At 42.0% G+C, this 21,239-nt stretch overlaps 1 protein-coding gene across 2 annotated transcripts in view; it reads left to right on the top strand.

Moving 5' to 3' along the window:
- Positions 1-21,239, top strand: part of CROCC2 (ciliary rootlet coiled-coil, rootletin family member 2) — a 274,079-nt gene that overhangs the window by 189,425 nt on the left and 63,415 nt on the right. For both annotated transcript variants that reach the window (XM_073581213.1, XM_073581212.1), the window contains exons 20-24: positions 1,498-1,667; positions 1,793-1,972; positions 7,458-7,592; positions 7,842-7,985; positions 9,778-10,016. In XM_073581213.1, coding sequence (XP_073437314.1) covers positions 1,498-1,667; positions 1,793-1,972; positions 7,458-7,592; positions 7,842-7,985; positions 9,778-10,016 — 868 coding nt within the window. The remainder of the gene's footprint in view (positions 1-1,497; positions 1,668-1,792; positions 1,973-7,457; positions 7,593-7,841; positions 7,986-9,777; positions 10,017-21,239) is intronic.

Here is a 21,239-nt window from a genome sequence, read left to right as displayed (position 1 = left end):
CTTGCCAGGTGGATCAAGTCCACCATACAAGAGGCTTACCGACTTAACAATTCTCCTCTTCCAGCCGGTATCACGGCACACTACACAGGCAGTAGGGGCCTCCTGGGCCATTCGGCACAACAAGTGTGTAAGGCGGCCACTTTGACTAGCCTACACACGTTTACGAAACACTACAGTGTTCATACCCAGTCCTCAGCGGATGCGAGCCTGGGTAGACGGGTTCTGTAGGCGGCAGTGCCCCAAGTTTAGGGACCAGCTAGCACAATATTCATCCATTGCTCCCACCCAGGGACTGCTTTGGGATGACCCATGGTTCTGTGTCCCCCAATAAGGCGACAGAGTAAAGGAGATTTTTGTGTACTCACCGTAAAATCTCTTTCTCTTAGCCTCTAATTTGGGGACATAGCTCCCACCCTGTTGCCCTTACGGGCCGTTGTTACGGTTGAGTTCTCATATTGTTCTTTGAGCTCGTACATGTAGCCTTCTTACAGGCAGGGTTATGTTGTTTCTGTTACGTTCCTACTAATGCTTTTGCACAAAACTGGAGAAGGCTGATGCCGTCCAGGGATGTATACTGCAGAGAAGGAGCCATAGTTTAATCTTTTTCAGATTATGCATAGTGTCGCCTCCTAGTGGACAGCAGCATAACACCCATGGTTCTGTGTCCCCCAATTAGAGGCTAAGAGAAAGAGATTTTACGGTGAGTACACAAAAATCTCCTTTTTCTTCTGGAGTTCTATAATCCTGAAGTGTCTTTTCCTAGCATTTTTTTTTGGCGTCTCATGAGTGCTTTTTCAACATTTTTTTTTTCAGCTGTTTTGTGAGCATTGTTTCGGCATCTTCTTAGTGGAGTTTTGAAATCCATAAAGCAATGACAAAAGCGCTTGCAGTTTTTGCAGTAATAACTCAGACAAAACCCAGGCATTTTGCATTGTTTGCTTTCCTAGCAGAAAACAGCTGGAAAATGTGCGTAACTTCTTGCAGTTGCTTGGCATCTTTAAAAGTCTCAAATGTTTAAAATGTTCAAAAGCCTGCACGTATGACCAAGAAGTCTTTTTCCCATACAAATTAATAGGATCATTTTATTAGCATTTTTTTCTGAGTGAGACCATTTAAAAAGAAAAAGATGCATTGTGTGAAGAGTGAGATCACATGGTGGAGCCGGCTGTAACTCTGCAAACGACAGTCACAAAATCGTTCATTCATTGGTCACCAGGGGGAGTTTTGGTTGCATGGTCAGCAACACCGTGTGATCTCATCCTTAGGACCTGGATGTCAATTTTTCTAAATTGACCTTATTACCCATCCGTCCCAAACCTCCTGAATTGAAATATCACTAGCCATGGAGTAATGTGTTCCACCTGCTGCCATATAGCTACAGTATTGCTATAGGGTCTAGAACCCATCACCCAAATACCGACCCCACTGTTGTGATTTCTGTTACTTTTTATGTACCATTCTAATGAATTGCTGAGATCATTTGATCTTCTATGATAGCTGAGGCTCAACACCAAGCCCTGGATGCTGAAGAAGCCATGGCTGAGCTGCGGCAGCAAAAGGTCAAGGTGGAGCTGCAACTAGCAAAAACGGAGCAAACAGCACAGATTTCCCTCAATAACCAGACCCAGCAGCACCAAGATACTTTAGAGCGGCTCAAGAGGGAGAAGGTGGGTGCAGACATTAGCTGCTGATCACTTTGGTGAAGTTAGTTCCCATATAGATTGTCCTGAGCATTCCTCTGAACACTCTACTACATGGTCTATTACTTCTCCTGCCATGTTTAACTTTTTAGGAGGCCCTGCTGCTGGCCTTGATGGAGGAGAAGCAGGAGGCAGTCCAACGTATGGAGAAGGAGAAAGAGGAGCTTTTGTCCGAGTGTGAGAACATCAAGCAGAAGCTGAGTATGGAGATTGTTCGCTTGCAGGAAGAGAGGGAAGAAAGTTTGCTACGAGTGGAAAATGAGAAACAAAAGGCAAGAAGATAAAGCCATACCAATTTTAATGTTGCCTCATGCTGTTGGGTCCGGGGTTGCTTATTGTATTGTAACAGCGCTATAAACCTCTTAATGACCAGTCAAGTTTTAAGAGCCATACCTTTTTGTTATTTTTCCATCCATATAGCCGTATGAGGGTACGTTTATTACGGAATAACTTGTAGTTTTTGAATGATACCAATCATTTAACCATGTAATCAACTTAAAAAATGGGGGGAAAAATACCAAGTGAGATGTAACGAGGAAAAGAAAATGTGCAAATTGTTTTTGGGTTTGGTTCTTACGGCGTTCATTGTGCAATTTGATTTTCTAGGTCAGTACAATTACAGTAATAGCAAACTTGTATAGTTTTTATATATTATACAGTTGTGGCCAAAAGTATTGACACCCCTGCTATTCTGTCAGATAATACTCAGTTTCTTCCTGAAAATGATTGCAAACACAAATTCTTTGGTATTATTATCTTCATTTAATTTGTCTTAAATGAAAAAAACACAAAAGAGAATGAAGCAAAAAGCAAAACATTGATCATTTCACACAAAACTCCAAAAATGGGCCAGACAAAAGTATTGGCACCCTCGGCCTAATACTTGGTTGCACAACCTTTAGCCAAAATAACTGCGACCAACCGCTTCCGGTAACCATCAATGAGTTTCTTACAATGCTCTGCTGGAATTTTAGACCATTCTTCTTTGGCAAACTGCTCCAGGTCCCTGATATTTGAAGGGTGCCTTCTCCAAACTGCCATTTTTAGATCTCTCCACAGGTGTTCTATGGGATTCAGGTCTGGGCTTATTGCTGGCCACCTTAGAAGTCTCCAGTGCTTTCTCTCAAACCATTTTCTAGTGCTTTTTGAAGTGTGTTTTGGGTCATTGTCCTGCTGGAAGACCCATGACCTCTGAGAGAGACCCAGCTTTCTCACACTGGGCCCTACATTATGCTGCAAAATTTGTTGATAGTCTTCAGACTTCATTACGCCATGCACACGGTCAAGCAGTCCAGTGCCAGAGGCAGCAAAGCAACCCCAAAACATCAGGGAACCTCCGCCATGTTTGACTGTAGGGACCGTGTTCTTTTCTTTGAATGCCTCTTTTTTTCTCCTGTAAACTCTATGTTGATGCCTTTGCCCAAAAAGCTCTACTTTTGTCTCATCTGACCAGAGAACATTCTTCCAAAACGTTTTAGGCTTTTTCAGGTAAGTTTTGGCAAACTGCAGCCTGGCTTTTTTATGTCTCGGGGTAAGAAGTGGGGTCTTCCTGGGTCTCCGACCATACAGTCCCTTTTCATTCAGACGCCGACGGATAGTACGGGTTGACACTGTTGTACCCTCGGACTGCAGGGCAGCTTGAACTTGTTTGGATGTTAGTCGAGGTTCTTTATCCAACATCCGCACAATCTTGCGTTGAAATCTCTTGTCAATTTTTCTTTTCCGTCCACATCTAGGGAGGTTAGCCACAGTTCCATGGGCTTTAAACTTCTTGATGACACTGCGCACGGTAGACACAGGAACATTCTGGTCTTTGGAGATGGACTTGTAGCCTTGAGATTGCTCATGCTTCCTCACAATTTGGTTTCTCATGTCCTCAGACAGTTCTTTGGTCTTCTTTCTTTTCTCCATGGTCAATGTGGTACACACAAGGACACAGGACAGAGGTTGAGTCAACTTTAATCCATGTCAACTGGCTGCAAGTGTGATTTAGTTATTGCCAACACCTGTTAGGTGCCACAGGTAAGTTACAGGTGCTGTTAATTACACAAATTAGAGAAGCATCACATGATTTTTCGAACAGTGCCAATACTTTTGTCCACACTCTTTTTTATGTTTGGTGTGGAATTATATCCAATTTGGCTTTAGGACAATTCTTTTTGTGTTTTTTCATTAAGACAAATTAAATGAAGATAATAATACCAAAGAATTTGTGTTTGCAATCATTTTCAGGAAGAAACTGAGTATTATCTGACAGAATTGAAGGGGGTGTCAATACTTTTGGCCACAACTGTACCATATATAACCACCCTCTGCTTTCTATCACTAAGCCAGTTACTTACCCACTTACACACATTTTCCCCCAGACCCAGCATTCTCATTTTGTGTACCAACCTCTTGTGTGGCACAGTATCAAACGCTTTGGAAAAATCAAGATATACCACATCCAATGACTCACCTTGGTCCAGTCTATAGCTTACCTCTTCATAAAAGCTGATTAGATTGGTTTTACAGAGGCGATTCTTCATAAACCCATGCTGATAAGGAGTTAAACAGTTATTCTCATTGAGATAATCCAGAATAACATCCCTCTGGAACCCTTCAAATATTTTACCAACATTAGAGGTTAGACTTACTGGCCTATAATTTCCAGGTTCACTTTTAGAGCCCTTTTTGAATATTGGTACCACATTTGCTTTGCGCCAGTCCTGTGGACCAGACCCTGTCGCTATAGAGTCCCTAAATATAAGAAATAATGGTTTGTCTATTACATTACTTTGTTCTCTTCGTACTCGTGGGTGTATGCCATCCGGACCCGGAGATTTATCTATTTTAATCTTATTTAGCCGGTTTCGCACCTCTTCTTGGTTTAGATTGGTGACCCTTAATATAAGGTTTTCTTTGTTCTCGGCATTTCATCTAGCATTTCATTTTCCACCGTGAATACCGTGTGGAAGAAGGTGTTTAATATATTAGCTTTTTACTCGTCATCTACAACCATTCTTTCCTCACAATTTTTTAAGGGGCCTACACTTTCACTTCTGATTCTTTTACTACAGTATTGATATAGTTGAAAAACAGTTTGGGATTAGTTTTACTCTCCTTAGCAATGTGCTTCTCTGTTTCCTTTTTGGCAGCTTTAGTTTTTTAGATAAAGTATTTTTCTCCCAATAGTTTTTTAGACCTTCAGCAGTGCCATCCTGCTTTAGTAGTTTAAATGCTTTCTTTTTACTGTTAATTTCCCCTCTTACTTCTTTGTTTAGCCACATTGGGTTTTTCCTATTTCTTGTCCTTTTATTCCCACAAGGTATAAACCGCTTACAGTGCCTATTTAGGATGTTCTTAAACATTTCCCATTTATTACCTGTATTCTTATTTCTGAGGACATAGTCCCAGTCAACCAGATTAAGGGCATCTCTAAGCTGGTCAAACTTCCACAAAATTCAGTGTTTTTGTGACTCCCTGACAAGTCCCCCTTGTGAAAGACAGTGAAACTGTACAATATTGTGGTCGCTATTTCCTAGATGCCCAACAACCTTCAGATTTGTTATTCTGTCAGGTCTATTACATATTAGGTCTAAAAGGGCTGTTCCTCTGGTTGGATTCTGCACCAATTGTGAAAGATAATTTTTCTTGGCTATTAGCAGAAACCTGTTGCCTTTATGGGTTTCGCAGGTCTCTGTTTCCCAGTTACTATCCGGGTAGTTAAAGTCCCCTATAACAAGGACCCCATAGATGAAGCTGCAACTCATTATCTGCCTTAGTAGTAAACTTTCCATGATTTCTGTTATATTTGGGGGTTTGTAACACACCCCAATAAGAATTTTGTTACTATTTTTCGCTCCATGTATTTCGACCCATATGGACTCAACATCCTCATTCCCTTAGCTAATATCCAACCTTAAAGTGGACTTTAGACAAGACTTTACATAAAGACAAACCCCTCCTCCTCTCCGATTTTTACGATCCTTTCTAAACAGACTGTAACCCTGTAATTTAACTGCCCAGTCATAGCTTTCATCTAACCATGTCTCGGTTATTCCCACTATGTCATAGTTACCTGTAGATATTTCTGCTTCTAGTTCTTCCATCTTGTTTGTCAGGCTTCTGGCGTTTGCGAGCATGCAGTTTAGAGGATTTTGTTTTGTTCCAATCTCCTCCATGTGGATTTTTTTAGGAATTTTACCTCCCTTCGGAGTACCGGTCTTGGGTCTTTTTTGCCGCACCTCATATCCTTCATCAGTATATTTTCTGGCTTCATGTTAGTGTCTAACATTTTTCTTCCCGTCCCCTCTTCTTCTAGTTTAACGCCCTCCTGATGAGTGAGAGACCAGGATGGGGACATTACTATAAGATGGGACCAGGATGGGAACATTACTTTAAGATGGGACCAGGTTGTGGACATTACTACAGGACAGAGGAAAATATTATTGGCTTAGGGATATTATTTCAGGACAGGTAGACTATTACAGGTTTGGGGACATTATTACAGGCTGAGGGACATTATTACAGCACAGGGGATATTATTACAGGATTGGGGACATCATTACAGAATGGAGTCCAGAATCACTATATGGGTCTAATTGTAAAACTAAATTACGTTATTGGGCCATTTTTGGGTCATAAAGAAGGAAAACATAAAAAAATAAATGTAAAATAAGAAAGAAAAAATTATGGAATAATATTTGGCCACTAAAAATGCTTTATGTTAAAACTGAAGTAAAAGCGAAGACCTGTACAATAATCTATATGATAAACACTGGAGTTGAGCAAGTCAATGGGAAATAAAAGTCGGCATTGAGTGGATGACATTCATCCACTCAATGCCGACTTTTATTCCCCATTGACTTGCATTGGGGTCGGGTTTCGGACGAAACTCCAAATTTTTTTTGCCCTAGTCGGACCAGTTTCATCTAAAACAAATTTTGTTTCATGAAACCCGATCTGACCAAAGTCGCTCAACTCTAAAAAACACCATTAACAAGAATAAAAACACACCCCAAAATAAGATGATGATCAAAAAGGCTTATGGACCACTTTGATTATAATGGGGTCCCTTGGGTATCCATCACAGTGGACAAAACTGAAGCAGAGGTTTCCTTCACCTGAACGGTATCATTCTGTCTAAATGCCTTGGACCCGAGAGAGGGTTGTAAGTGCCATCTCCCTGAAAGCCAGCAAATGCCTAGTTTTGCCCCTGTGGTGCGCTGTCAATTTAACTGGTATAATACTATGCTAATTTGTTCACCATTTTGGTGGAGTTTGTGAAAGAGGCTGCATACTGAATCTTGAAGAACATCTACCCATTTTTTGCCTCCGAGCCCCCGACACATAGCTATTAGTGACGAGTGAGTATACTCGTGCTCGGGTTTTCCCCGAGCATGCCCGGGTGTCCTCCAAGTATTTTGGCGTGCTCAGAGATTTAGTTTGTGTTGCCGTAGCTGCATGATTTGCGGCTGCTAGAAAGCCTGAATACATGTGTGGAATGCCTGTTTGTTAGGGAATCCCCACATGTATTCAGGCTGTCTAGCAGCCGCAAATCATTCAGCTGCGTCGACAAAAACTAAATCTCCGAACACGCCAAAATACTCAGATCACCCGAGCAACGAGTATACTCGCTCATCACTACTAGCTATAAAAGTGTAATTTTACCGCACTCATGATAAATAAGTAAATGTGGTGCATTTGCATGCTTGTGTCTATTTTTGAGAATTGAACTCTCTTGGTAATGACTCATCTTTATTTTTTTTTGTTCAGGCTCTCCTCCAAAAGGAAACCGAGAAGAATACTGTGAGTGAGCGGCTGATGCAGACCCAGAGGGAGCTTTCTGACACCAAGCTGGAGGCTGAGAGGTTTAGACGGGAAGCTCAGATCAGGACAGACCAGGACAAGGTCCATATTTGTAGCGCACACAGTACACAATTACTAATTGTATTCCAAAAAGATTATGAGCGCTCATATAATGGATGTGATGTATAGATGATTACAGCATAGTCGTGTGATATTATTTTTTTTTTGATACATTATACACTGGAAATATATTGCAGCAGTCTTGGCACATGTTACTGGGCATATTATAGTACGGGGTGAATAATAGGATAATGCTTCAAAACTGAATCCGTGTCTTTGTAAATCGAGCAGGCAATGGTGGACGGGGTCTCCTCGGAGCTGAAAGCTTTGCAGGCTGAGTTTGAAGATGCTGTGTCAGCTCACGCTAAAGAGAACAAGGCTCTATGTGAGCGTGTCAAACAATTGAGTCAAGACAGGGAAAACTTGACCAAAGAGGTAAGCTAGAGTCTTTGCACTTAATGAATCAGGTATTTATTTCCATTACCGCTGTGCAAAATGATATCAACTGTAGTCATTGGATTTAATCGCCATTACCTCATCTATTAATGATGTGAGGGACAAAAACAACTAAAGACATTTTGGACTTATTCTAAGGTTGGTTTCACATGTCTGGACATTACAGTCCAGTTACAGACCGCAATGTTTGAACCCGCCATAGATCTCCTGACCTGAACCTAAAAGACTCATATATGCTTATTCGGGCAGGGGCAGAAGAACGTATTTCCAGCCCGAATGTGATCTGACAAAACATCGGATTATTCTCAAACCAATGTTAGTCTATGGGGCCATGAACATGTCCGATTTTTATCCTTAGACAGGGACAGTCTAGGAAGAAATTGCTGAACACCTGAGTTTGATCCAATATTCAGATCACTCTTGACCATGCAAGTCAATGGCTGTGTGGGTAACATCGCACAGTAGCGTAATTGATCTGATTTTCTTAGATTACAAAAAATATGTTCATCTGCACCAACCCTTAGGTTGTTGAGTTTGGGTCAGGACTCAGAGGAGACCCGCTGCCAGTTCAAAGCATGCACTGTGAATGTCAGATGTCGGCCTTCCTCCTTTTTCTTTATATAGAACGTTAGACAAGACCTATAAGAACACAGAAACACAAAGCTAATGAGTTGGATGCTTAGGCACCTAGGTATCGATACATTTAAACTAGGCTATTCAGAAGCACATCAAAAATATTAATGTGCAATAAATAATTCTAGAGCAGTCACATATAAAGGGATACATGGCATCCAGCCAAACAGTGGTGGACAGCATCAAGGTTTAGCATCAGTGAAGGTCACTTTCTGCATAGGGCAGCAACATGTGAAAGTTGCAGGATTATAGTTTCTGCACCAAAATTGTGTTACCTATATAATGTTGTAGCCTGGACTCAGCAACCCCACAATATTACATGTGTGACAAGCAGGAGCTTTGGCTATTACAGACTACAGATTTTGTTCCTATTCTTTTACTCCTTCTCCGTTGAGTATTCTTTTTCTTGTCTGTTTGTTTGTTTTTTACCCATCTTATGGTTTTAGTTTTTATTTTGTGCACCCAAGCTAACTTTTATGGTCTCTACCAATGGGACGTTAATCACTGGATTCTCTGGGGACGTGTCTTTCGGTTGCTCCGCATTATTACCCTGTGAACAACACCCCCTTAAAAACCAGAAAAAAATTGTGTAGTAATATAAAAAGACCCATATCTCTAAATCTGTATGGCGGGTTTCAAAAAATAAACAGAAGCAAATAATTAAAAAAATATTCAGGGGAGAACGGGAATAAAATAAGAGCAAATATTAGAAGATATTCTGTAAGCCAACTATATGAGACCCGTGTGTTGCAGCCACGCTACTCATCTTTCACACTTGGTGTTACATTTGTGGTGTGTAATTATTCAACCCCACACATTAAAGATGTTCAGTTCTCCAAGTACTGAATCACCTTTCCAGGGTGGGATGATATGTGCAGGGTCAGTAGGGTATTTGCCAGCATGTGGACTGGAGTAAGTGATCCCTGTTACCTGCTGCCCAGAATCTGCTCGATCGCCTTACCTGGTGCCCAACCATTTTGTTGCTAATGTTCCAGACTCATATCTGCCCATGTTTTCACCTCTAATCATTGGTAATTATACACATTTTGGGACCTTGAGCAGCATTTCCGGTTGCTTGCTAATTATTAATGATAACAAAGAGAAACCAATTTTTGATAAATAGTTTTTCGCCATGCAGGTGGAAGAACTGAGAACGCAGCTGCGGTTGGCAGAGGACGCCAGAGATGGGTTGCGAAGGGATATCATTGAAGTTCAGCGCCTGCTGCGGGAGACAGAGGAGACATGTGAATTGCAGAGGAAGGAAGCTTTAGAGTTGCGGCGAGATCTTGGCGATCTGACACGTGAGAGAGAAACTCTGCAGCGATCGAACACTGAACTGAGAGCATCATTCAAGAAAACAGAGACAGACAGGAGCAGGTGGGTTTCCAACAGTGCAGTAGATTGCTGTTGTCCACCATCAAACGCTAATTTGTTTTCTTACGTTAAGTAAATCAAAAATTCTGTGCTGTTTAACTTCCTAATATACTGTATCTTTGTATACAGATTTTATTATATAAGAGCTTGTCCTGCATGCACAAAAATGACAAAATTCTTGTTGCCATCAGCCACTATTAGGACTTATTCGCACGCTGCGTTTTTGCCTTGTTTTTTTCTGAGCGATTTTCAAGAGTAAAAACACTGCAAAGTACCAATAAAGTGGATGAAATTTCCGAACTCTCATGCACATGCAGCTTATTTTTTCTTGCAGATTTGAACCATCAAAGCATTTTTTTTATTCAAATCTGCAGCACATTGATGGTTTCAGTGTTTTTGCAGCGTTTTCTTCTATTCAAATGAATAGAAAAAAAAAACGCGTAAAAAATGCACACAAACAAAACATATCTAACATGATATATTTCCTGCCTCGATTTTTCTGCAAGCACTGTTTTTTTTAATGCAGATAGATCTGTTGCAAATACTGAACGTGTGCAGATACCTTTAAGATATTTTTAGGAGCTTACTGTATACTGCTTATACTGGCGGTCCGCTTGGAAAAAAAAACATGTTTAGTTGTTTTTGAAATATAAATATCTAGAAATTACTAACTGTACATGTAATAACGACGGTGCCCCAGTCTTCAGATGTCAGCGTTGGTCACAGGAGAGGGCTTCATGTGTCAATCCATCTATGATGTGTGTGAAGGGGGCTGGCTGACTCGCTAATTTAAATAAATAAGACACACTGTCATCTCTCCAAACTTTCCTTTTATTTTAATTTTGCCTCTCTGTTGCAGAGATAATATATGTATTTGGCACCTAGCCAGTAATTTTTTTTTAAGTCCTATTAGGCATTACCAGAGCAATTTCACTGGGGGCGTGTAATTCTTCCTATTTCTAATGCTGACCAGTCATAAGCAGGCAGCAAAACTCTTGGGAAAGAAGTACATGCCCCCATAATAGCCCTACTAAATAGTCTCTAATTACATGTGCTGGAGCACAGCAGATCTGAGTATGATTAACTAACATCTCTCAGCTCCCATCTCTAGCAGTCAGTGTTTAGGGGCAGTGTGCAGCAGTTGAGTCTCATTACAAACACTTATAGTAGAATTCCTCTAAAACTCAAATAAGGTTTATTATCAGGACGAAACAGAGATCAGCATTGTCAAAGCAAGTGTAGTGCTGCCGTCTCTGCTGCACTGCACCTCCCCCCATACTGACTGTTCAAGATGAAAGATGTTAGCCACAATCATGTCTGCTGTTCTGCAGCACATGTCAACTCTCTGCAGTGAAGAGAGCGAACTTTGTCAGTAACTCTCACACAGAGCCAGGGTCTTCTGGTTCTTCTTGAAGGTTTCCGTTTTTGGTGAGAGTCTGATGTGTTGCGGCAGAGAGTTCCAGAGTATGGGGGAAGCACGGGAGAAGTCTTGTATGCGGTTGTGGGAAGAAGAGATAAGGGGGAGTAGAGAAGGAGATCTTGAGAGGATCGAAGGTTGCGTGTGGGTAAGTACCAGGAGACCATGTCACAGATGTATGGAGGAGACAGGTTGTAGATGGCTTTGTATGTCATGGTTAGGGTTTTGAACTGGAGCCTCTGGGCAATAGGAAGCCAGTGAAGGGCCTGGCATAGGGGGAGGTTGGGGAATAGCAGGGAGACAGATGGATTAGTCTGGCAGCAGAGTGTAGGATGGACTGGAGCGGTGCCAGTGTGTTAGAGGAAAGGCCAGAAAGTAGGAGGTTGCAGTAGTCGAGGCGGGAGATGATAAGGGCGTGCACTAGTATTTTTGTGGTTTCATGGTTGAGGAATGCGTGGATCCTGGAAATATTTTTGAGTTTGAGGCGGCAGGAGGCAAGGGCTTGGATATGTGGTTTGAAAGAGAGGGCAGAATCGAGTATCACCCCAAGACACCGAGCGTGCGGGATTGGGGAACGCGAGCAGCCATTGACATTGATGGATAGGTCTGGTGGAGGGGTAGAGTGACATGGGGGAAAGATGATGAATTCTGTTTTCTCCATGTTCAGTTTGAGAAAGCGAGTAGAAAAGAAGGATGAGATAGTAGACAAACATTGTGGGATTTTGGTCAGTAAGGAGGTGAGGTCAGGTCCAGATAGTTAGTTAGATCTGCGTGTCATCAGCGTAGAGGTGATACTGCAAACTCTGGGATTCTATGAGCTGTCCCAGGCCGAAAACACGTTACATGCACAAAAGTGAACAGGTTGGTTGGACAGTGTTCACACCACCCAAAGACTGAAACACAAAGAAAAAACACAGTATAACAAAACTGCAAAAATACTCTGCTATAAAAAAATATAAAAGCAGACAGCAAGTGCTAGTAAAAAATTGATAACAAAAACAGGGAATTTAGTTGATACGTTTTTTGCAAAAAATGTATACTAAGCCACTTCCACCAATGTCATGGTATACCCAACTCGGAGCAGTCCTATCTAATGTATTTAAAACCTGATCATGTGAACAGTACCTATATGAGCAGGATTCAGAAAGGCGCTTCTTGATGTGGGCACACTGCGCAAGACTGCTTTTTATGCATGTCACACAAGAGAGGGGCGGGAATCTCCCAAACCTTGCTGAGCAAGAAACTAATAGATTAAAAACACATGTGACATGCACAAAAGTGAACCGGTCGGTTAGACAGTGTTCACACCACCCAAAGACTGAAACACAAAGAAAAAACACAGTATAACAAACGTACAAAAATACTCTGCGATAAAAAATATAACAGTAGACAGCAAGTGCTAGTAAAAAAAACCGACCTGTTCACTTTTGTGCATGTCACATGTGTTTTTAATCTATTAATTTCTTGCCCCTCTCTTGTGTGATATGCATAAAAAGCTGTCTTGCGCAATGTGTCCACATCAAGAAGCGCCTTTCTGAATCCTGCTCATATAGGTATTGTTCACATGATCTGGTTTTAAATACATAAGATAGGACTGCTCCGAGATGGGTATAGCAGGACGTTGGTGGAGAGGCTTAGTATACATTTTTTACAAAAAATGTATCAACTAAATACCCTGTTTTTGTTATCTTTTTTTTCTTACTAGCACTGGCTGTCTACTGTTATATTTTTTATAGCAGAGTATTTTTGCACGTTTGTTATACTGTGTTTTTTCTTTGTGTCCCAGGCCGAAGGTGTAGATTGAGAAGAATAGGGGTCCTAGGACTGAGCCTTGAGGAACACCGACAGACAGGGGACGAGGTGAGGAGGTGGTGTGTGAGAGGGAGACACTAAATGTTCAGTCTGTTAGGTATGATGAGATCCAGGATAGGGCCAAGTATGTGATGCCAAGAGATGAGAGAATCTGTAGCAAGAGGGAATGGTCCATGGTGTCGAAGGCAGAAGAGAGGTCCAGCAGAAGGAGGACAGAGTAGTGTCGCTTGCTCTTGGCGGTTAGTAGGTCGTTAGTGACTTTAGTTAGGGCAGGTTCAGTTGAGTGATGTGGTCGGAATCCAGACTGTAACTGGTCAAAGAGGGAACAGGAGGAGAGGTGGGAGGACAGTTCAAGATATACATGCTGTTCCAGTCGTTTTGAGGCATAAGGGAGAAGAGACATTGGGCGATAGTTAGACACAGAGGATGGGTCGAGGGAGGGCTTTTTGAGGATGGGTGTGATTGAGGCATGTTTGAAGGATGAGCGAAAAACACCATTTGTAAGTGAAAGGTTGAAGAGGTGTGTAAGAGTTGGGTTGAAGACTATGGCAAAGTTAGGGATGAGGTGAGACGGGAGTGGATCGAGGGCACAAGTGGTGAGGTGTGATCTTGACAGAAGGGTGGAGAGCTGATGTTCTGTCATGGTGGAGAAGCTGGTTTTGGAAGAACAGGGCTGAGCGGCTAAGAGGGGCATTGGGGGCTGCGAGCCGAAGCTTTCTCTGATCGTATTGATCTTCTGCTTAAAGAAGGAGGCAAAGTATTCAGCAGAAATGAGCGGAGAGGGAGGAGGTGCTGTGGGACGGAGTAGAGAATTGAAAGTGTTGAAGAGCTGTTTAGGGTTGTGAGACAGGGAGGATATGAGAGATGAGAAGTAGGTTTGTTTTGCGGCAGAGAGCGTGGACTTGAAGCTGGCAAGGGACTGCTTGTATGCATTGAAATGCTCTGTAGAATGAGTTCTCTTTCATCTCTGTTCAGCAGCCCTGGAAGCCCATCTTAGTTCTTTGGTTAGACTGGTCAGCCAGGGCTGCCTGTTGATTGTACGAGTTTTGCTCTGTGTGAGGGGGGTGGCCGAATCAAGTGTTGCTGTTATTGTGGTGTTATAAAAAGTAGCAGCAGCATCTGTGTCATGAAAGGAAGCTATGTCTGTAAGGGGGAGAAGGGACTCAGAGAGTGATTGTAAATTGAAGTGTTTGAGATTTCTGCGAGGGTGAGCGAGTTTGTGGAGTGGGGATTGCAAAGTAGGAGAGGAGAGGGAAGAGAATGTCAGTAGGTTGTGGTCAGACAGGGGGAGGGGTGAGCTAGTGAGATCAGTGAGGGAACAGAGACGGGTGAAGATAAGGTCCAGCATGTGACCATCTTTGTGAGTGGCCGCAGAGGACCATTGAGTGACGCCAAGGGAAGCCGTGAGCGATAGAAGTTTAGAGGCAGCCGGGGTGGAGGCATCAATGGGGATGTTGAAGTCACCCATGATGATAGAGGGGATGTCAGCAGAGAGGAAATGGAGTAGCCAGGTGGTGAAGTGGTCGAGAAAGATGGAGATGGCTAGTTCTCGGGGGCGGTAGATGACAGCCAGTTGGAGGTTGGAGGGGGAGTAGATGCGAACGGAGTGCACCTCGAATGAAGGAAGAGTAGCGGAGGGTGGGAGTGGAATAGGGGTAAAGGAGCTGGTATCAGACAGGAGCAAGCCAACTCCTCCACCACATTTGTTGCTGGGGCGAGGGGTGTGAGAGAGATGGAATCCGCCATAGGAAAGCGCAGCTGGAGAGGCTGCGTCAGAGGGAGTGAGTCAGGTTTCAGTGATGGCAAGGAAGGAGTTTGTTGGTGATAATTTTATTTATTATTTTTTTATAAAGAGGTCATGGATAAGCGACAGCTTGTTGCAGACAGAGCGTGGTGTGTTCCATAGTGCTCCAGGTAAGGGGACCAGAGGAGTGGGGGCTGGATGAATAGGTATGAGGTTGTTATGGTTGCAAAAACGCATAGAGGATCGTGGCAGGATGTTAGAAATGAGTGTGAGGATGTGTTGCGGAAGGCCAGGATTTGGGGAGACGTCGCCAGCAATGAGGAGTAGCAGACAGAGCTTTAGAAGGTGGGAGCAGGATAGGACATGATGTGGCCGTGTGTGTCTGGAGAGAAAGGATTTTATGTGGAGGAACAGTTCTGAGGATGAAGTGAGATGGCTGGGGAGGATGGAGGGGGAAATGACTAGTGCCTTACTAGGTGAAGGGATGGCCGGAGTTTCGGAAAAATATAGTATGGGGGTGATAGTGAAAAGAAGCTGAAACATTGTGGTGGTGTTATAGTCTGTTACCTTGCAGTCAAATTCCAATCCAATTCTAGTCTAATTCACAGTAGTGTAATTATAAATTTTAGTCTAACTCACAGTAGTGTAGTGTAATTAGAAATTCTAGTCTAATTCACAGTAGTGTAATTAGAAATTCTAGTCTAATTCACAGTAGTGTAATTAGAAATCTGTAATTTGAAATATGGATTTTGAAATAGATGGAGCAGACTTCGTCTAGGGCAAACCCATGGAAATGAATATATGTGCAACTAAGGACAATCAGGTGTGAATGAAAAGTGGGGTGTGACTGCCCAGGCCAGATGTACCGAATTAAGCTAAGGTCATTAAAGGGGGAAGGGTTACACAGACCACTCAGATGTGTGGTACAGTTAACAAGAATGGAGTACAATTATGGGTGCAAGAAGGTGGGTACTGCAGTGCATACCAGAAGACAATGCAATTCATATGGTGCATTCTGGAGCATGGGAAAGCAGTGGAAAGACAGCAGTGCATACCAGAAGACAATGCAATTCACATGGGGCATTAAGGAGCATGGGAAAGCAGTGGAAAGACAGCAGTGCATACCAGAAGACAATGCAATTCGCTTGGGGCATTCAGGAGCATGGGAAAGCAGTGGAAAAACAGCAGTGCATACCGGCCTGCGCGTACAGCGCTCCTCTTCCACACTGCCATAAACTGGCGACCACACTCATGCTGCAAAGCCTTCCAAAATGCTCCATAATTGTTTTTCACGAGAAATACAAATATTGTACTTACTAAATCAGTAATGTGAGGTGAATGGACAGGTCTACATGTCATTGCTGCATGCTTGTTATGGCACCTCCTGCTTTAATTTCTTAGGGCTTATACTCACTTGGGAGCTGGTATCAGACAGGAGCAAGCCAACTCCTCCACCACATTTGTTGCTGGGGCGAGGGGTGTGAGAGAGATGGAATCCGCCATAGGAAAGCGCAGCTGGAGAGGCTGCGTCAGAGGGGGTGAGTCAGGTTTCAGTGATGGCAAGGAAGGAGTTTGTTGGTGATAATTTTATTTATTATTTTTTTATAAAGAGGTCATGGATAAGCGACAGCTTGTTGCAGACAGAGCGTGGTGTGTTCCATAGTGCTCCAGGTAAGGGGACCAGAGGAGTGGGGGCTGGATGAATAGGTATGAGGTTGTTATGGTTGCAAAAACGCATAGAGGATCGTGGCAGGATGTTAGAAATGAGTGTGAGGATGTGTTGCGGAAGGCCAGGATTTGGGGAGACGTCGCCAGCAATGAGGAGTAGCAGACAGAGCTTTAGAAGGTGGGAGCAGGATAGGACATGATGTGGCCGTGTGTGTCTGGAGAGAAAGGATTTTATGTGGAGGAACAGTTCTGAGGATGAAGTGAGATGGCTGGGGAGGATGGAGGGGGAAATGACTAGTGCCTTACTAGGTGAAGGGATGGCCGGAGTTTCGGAAAAATATAGTATGGGGGTGATAGTGAAAAGAAGCTGAAACATTGTGGTGGTGTTATAGTCTGTTACCTTGCAGTCAAATTCCAATCCAATTCTAGTCTAATTCACAGTAGTGTAATTATAAATTTTAGTCTAACTCACAGTAGTGTAGTGTAATTAGAAATTCTAGTCTAATTCACAGTAGTGTAATTAGAAATTCTAGTCTAATTCACAGTAGTGTAATTAGAAATCTGTAATTTGAAATATGGATTTTGAAATAGATGGAGCAGACTTCGTCTAGGGCAAACCCATGGAAATGAATATATGTGCAACTAAGGACAATCAGGTGTGAATGAAAAGTGGGGTGTGACTGCCCAGGCCAGATGTACCGAATTAAGCTAAGGTCATTAAAGGGGGAAGGGTTACACAGACCACTCAGATGTGTGGTACAGTTAACAAGAATGGAGTACAATTATGGGTGCAAGAAGGTGGGTACTGCAGTGCATACCAGAAGACAATGCAATTCATATGGTGCATTCTGGAGCATGGGAAAGCAGTGGAAAGACAGCAGTGCATACCAGAAGACAATGCAATTCACATGGGGCATTAAGGAGCATGGGAAAGCAGTGGAAAGACAGCAGTGCATACCAGAAGACAATGCAATTCGCTTGGGGCATTCAGGAGCATGGGAAAGCAGTGGAAAAACAGCAGTGCATACCGGCCTGCGCGTACAGCGCTCCTCTTCCACACTGCCATAAACTGGCGACCACACTCATGCTGCAAAGCCTTCCAAAATGCTCCATAATTGTTTTTCACGAGAAATACAAATATTGTACTTACTAAATCAGTAATGTGAGGTGAATGGACAGGTCTACATGTCATTGCTGCATGCTTGTTATGGCACCTCCTGCTTTAATTTCTTAGGGCTTATACTCACTTGGGAGAGACTCGCCCGATTCTCGGGCGAGTCTCTCGCATGAAAACCTGGCACTGCCACCAGCACTCGGAGCGGAGTGTGCGGCTGCATAGAAATACATGTAACCGCACGCTCCTGTCCGAGTGCCGGCGGCAGTGCCAGGTTTTCATGCGAGAGACTCGCCCGAGAATCGGGCGAGTCTCTCCCAAGTGAGTATGAGCCCTTAAGAGGATGTTCAGCTAACGTCTCCAGAGCAGAAGAAGCGCCATTTAATGTGCTGGTGATAATGGCTGGCCTACACAATCGTAGAAATCACACACCACCCGTGTACACAAGGACCTTGGTGCTTGGATGGACCTATTGTACATGTGCTGCCACTATTACTGGACACATTGGGTGGATGTTCTAAAAGTGTGTAAAAGCAATATCTAGGCTCAAGAACATTTTTTTTAACAATGACAGATACATTTTGCATGATTTGAAAGATTAATTTAATGGTGAACTAAAAATTGTATTTTTTATAATTTTGCCCAGCATAAAAAGTGGTGAAACTTTGCAATAACTTTGTTAAGACATTTGTCTTCATTTCAGTAAAAAGACTACACTTAAGTGACTTCCACAACCCCACTTTTCCTAGTCAATTTGCCTGTCTTAGCTGCATTGAATGAAAACATCACAGTGTACTCAATTGAAGTACAGATGATGGCAGTGATGGGTTAGCACCTACCTCCTCCTCCCTCAGCACCTGCCTCCTCCTCTGATTGTTGTTTATCAGAACAATCTCCTGCCACAGCTTATCCCCAGAGATGGTCAGCAGCTGTGTCTCACTATCACTGCTGTGTTCTGTACTCCATGATTTGTACATCTATTATATAAAGCTCAATGTGTGTATGTATGTATGTGTGTATATCCGGGATTGGCTTCTGCACTGTCGCAGCTGCAGCCACAAAATTTTAGTAGAACAAAGCAGCAGAGGATTATATATAAAAATGGAAAATTATATATACATATAAAAAATTCAAATGAGATTGATATTCCTTTAAATAAAATATTCTTCTGCTACAATAATTGAATGGCAAACCATTCGGTAATCATATATAAAAAAGAGCTAAATCCATAGGGGTGAAGGTTTAAAAAATGGGACGTGAATCATAATATTGATAAAAGGCCTTTATTAGTAAATGGTTAAATAACACTGTATCCACAAAACGACACCAAAGTATAAAACGGATATAGAATAAATAAAGATTCATTGGACCCACTATAATAATAAATATTTCTCCTGTTAAGTTCCTATTCACTGTATAACGCACAAGCATGACATATGAAAAAAATAAATAAAAATGAAAAAATCAGCAGAAAGCAAAAAAAAAAATTAAATTTAAAAAAATTCAAAAATATATATGTCAATAATGTACAAGTATAAAGTGCTAAGTGCTAATTTATACCAAGTGAATACATGCCAAAAAATAATAAAAAATTCATCAAATATAAATGACCGATCAGAAAACAGTAATCAAGGTGCAAAACATATAAAGTGCAACGTGAAAAAAGCTGCTCCCAGCTGACATAAATAAAGAATCACTCCAAATGGGAGAAAAATAAATATACAATATATAATATACTCCCAGCTGGAAAAAAGAAAAAATCACTCCAAATATGTATTATTTAAAGTGCTATTGTGCAATGTACTTGCCAACACAGGCATTAGGGGCGCATACGGCACCATTATCATCTGTGACCCACTATCCAGGTACTATTGTGGACTAAATTTAATTATTTTTTATTTTTTTTGCTTTCTGCTGATTTTTTCATTTTTATTTATTTTTTTCAATTTTTTTCATATGTCATGCTTGTGCGTTATACAGTGAATAGGAACTTAACAGGATAAATATTTATTATTATAGTGGGTCCAATAACTTTATTTATTCTCTGTCCGTTTTTATACTTTGGTGTCGTTTTGTGGATACAGTGTTATTTAACCATTTACTAATAAAGGTCTTTTATCAATATTATGATTCACGTCCCATTTTTTAAACCTTCACCCCTATGGATTTAGCTCTTTTTTATAGCCACAACATTTTGGACAGTCACACATCTGGACCCCGAGAGCGTCATAGGCTATGTTGTGAGGTGAAATTTTAACCTCGCGCATTCCAATTCACCAAACAATTTTGCCTATTATTCTTATCATTTCTATGGTGTTATCGTCCTTCTGTAAAGCTGGAAATAACACAATTTATTACCGTGCCAACACAGACCACCCTCTTACACAGACTGCAGCCTAGTATCACACAGGATAGGATTAGATACACGGCTCAGCAGTCAGTATCACACAGGATAGGATTAGATACACAGCTCAGCAGTCAGTATCACACAGGAGTGGATTAGATACACGGCTCAGCAGTCAGTATCCCACAGGATAGGATTAGATACACGGCTCAGCAGTCAGTATCACACAGGAGAGGATTAGATGCACAGCTCAACAGTCTGTATCATACAGGATAGGATTAGATACACAGCTCAGCAGTCAGTATCACACAGGATAGGATTAGATACACAGCTCAGCATACAGTATCACACAGAATAGTATTAGATACATGGCTCAGCAGACAGTATCACACAGAATAGAATTAGATACACGGCTCAGCAGTCAGTATCACACAGGATAGGATTAGATACACAGCTCAGCAGTCAGTATCACACAGGAGAGGATTAGGTACACAGCTCAGGAGACATTATCACACAGGATGGGGTTAGATACACAGATACACATGTTGTTTATCAAAAGGCTTTTGAATGAGTTGAAAATAAAATACTACCAATACTTGGGTAATCATTTACGGTAGTTAATGTGTGTTACAAATCTGTAGTGTTAAATATATGATGTGAAATGTTTTTATGTGCAATATAATCATTATAATTTGTTATAACTAACCACAATTGGTTACTATGCCCGGGCAACGCCGGGCTCTTCAGCTAGTTCTGATATAAATGCAGCTGAAGACAGGTAACTAGAGGGGAGAAAAGCAGGGGTGTGGAAGACATGTGTATGCAATAAAGTGATTTGGAAAGTTTCTCAACTTTCAATGCTGGACAAAATTATTAAAAAGAAAGTAGTTACTCTTTAAAGGGGTTATCTCTGGTGCCGGCGCCAGGAGCAGCAGGCACGTGGCTTCAAGTATGTGATCTGCATACATGCAATCATGTGCCGACTAGATGGGTGCGGCCATCACAACTCCGCCATACTGTGTAGCGGCCGCTGTTGGTTACTGCAGATCAGCTCCTATTCAAACAATGACAGAAATCAAGGACTGAATTTTTTTTTTTTTAATTCGTTTATTAAACTTCAAACAAGA

This window comes from Dendrobates tinctorius, unplaced genomic scaffold, assembly GCF_039654945.1.
Source record: "Dendrobates tinctorius isolate UK_male_01 unplaced genomic scaffold, ASM3965494v1 ptg000069l, whole genome shotgun sequence".
In the NCBI taxonomy this organism is placed as follows: Eukaryota; Metazoa; Chordata; class Amphibia; order Anura; family Dendrobatidae; genus Dendrobates; species Dendrobates tinctorius.
This window is presented reverse-complemented; position numbering and strand designations above follow the sequence as displayed.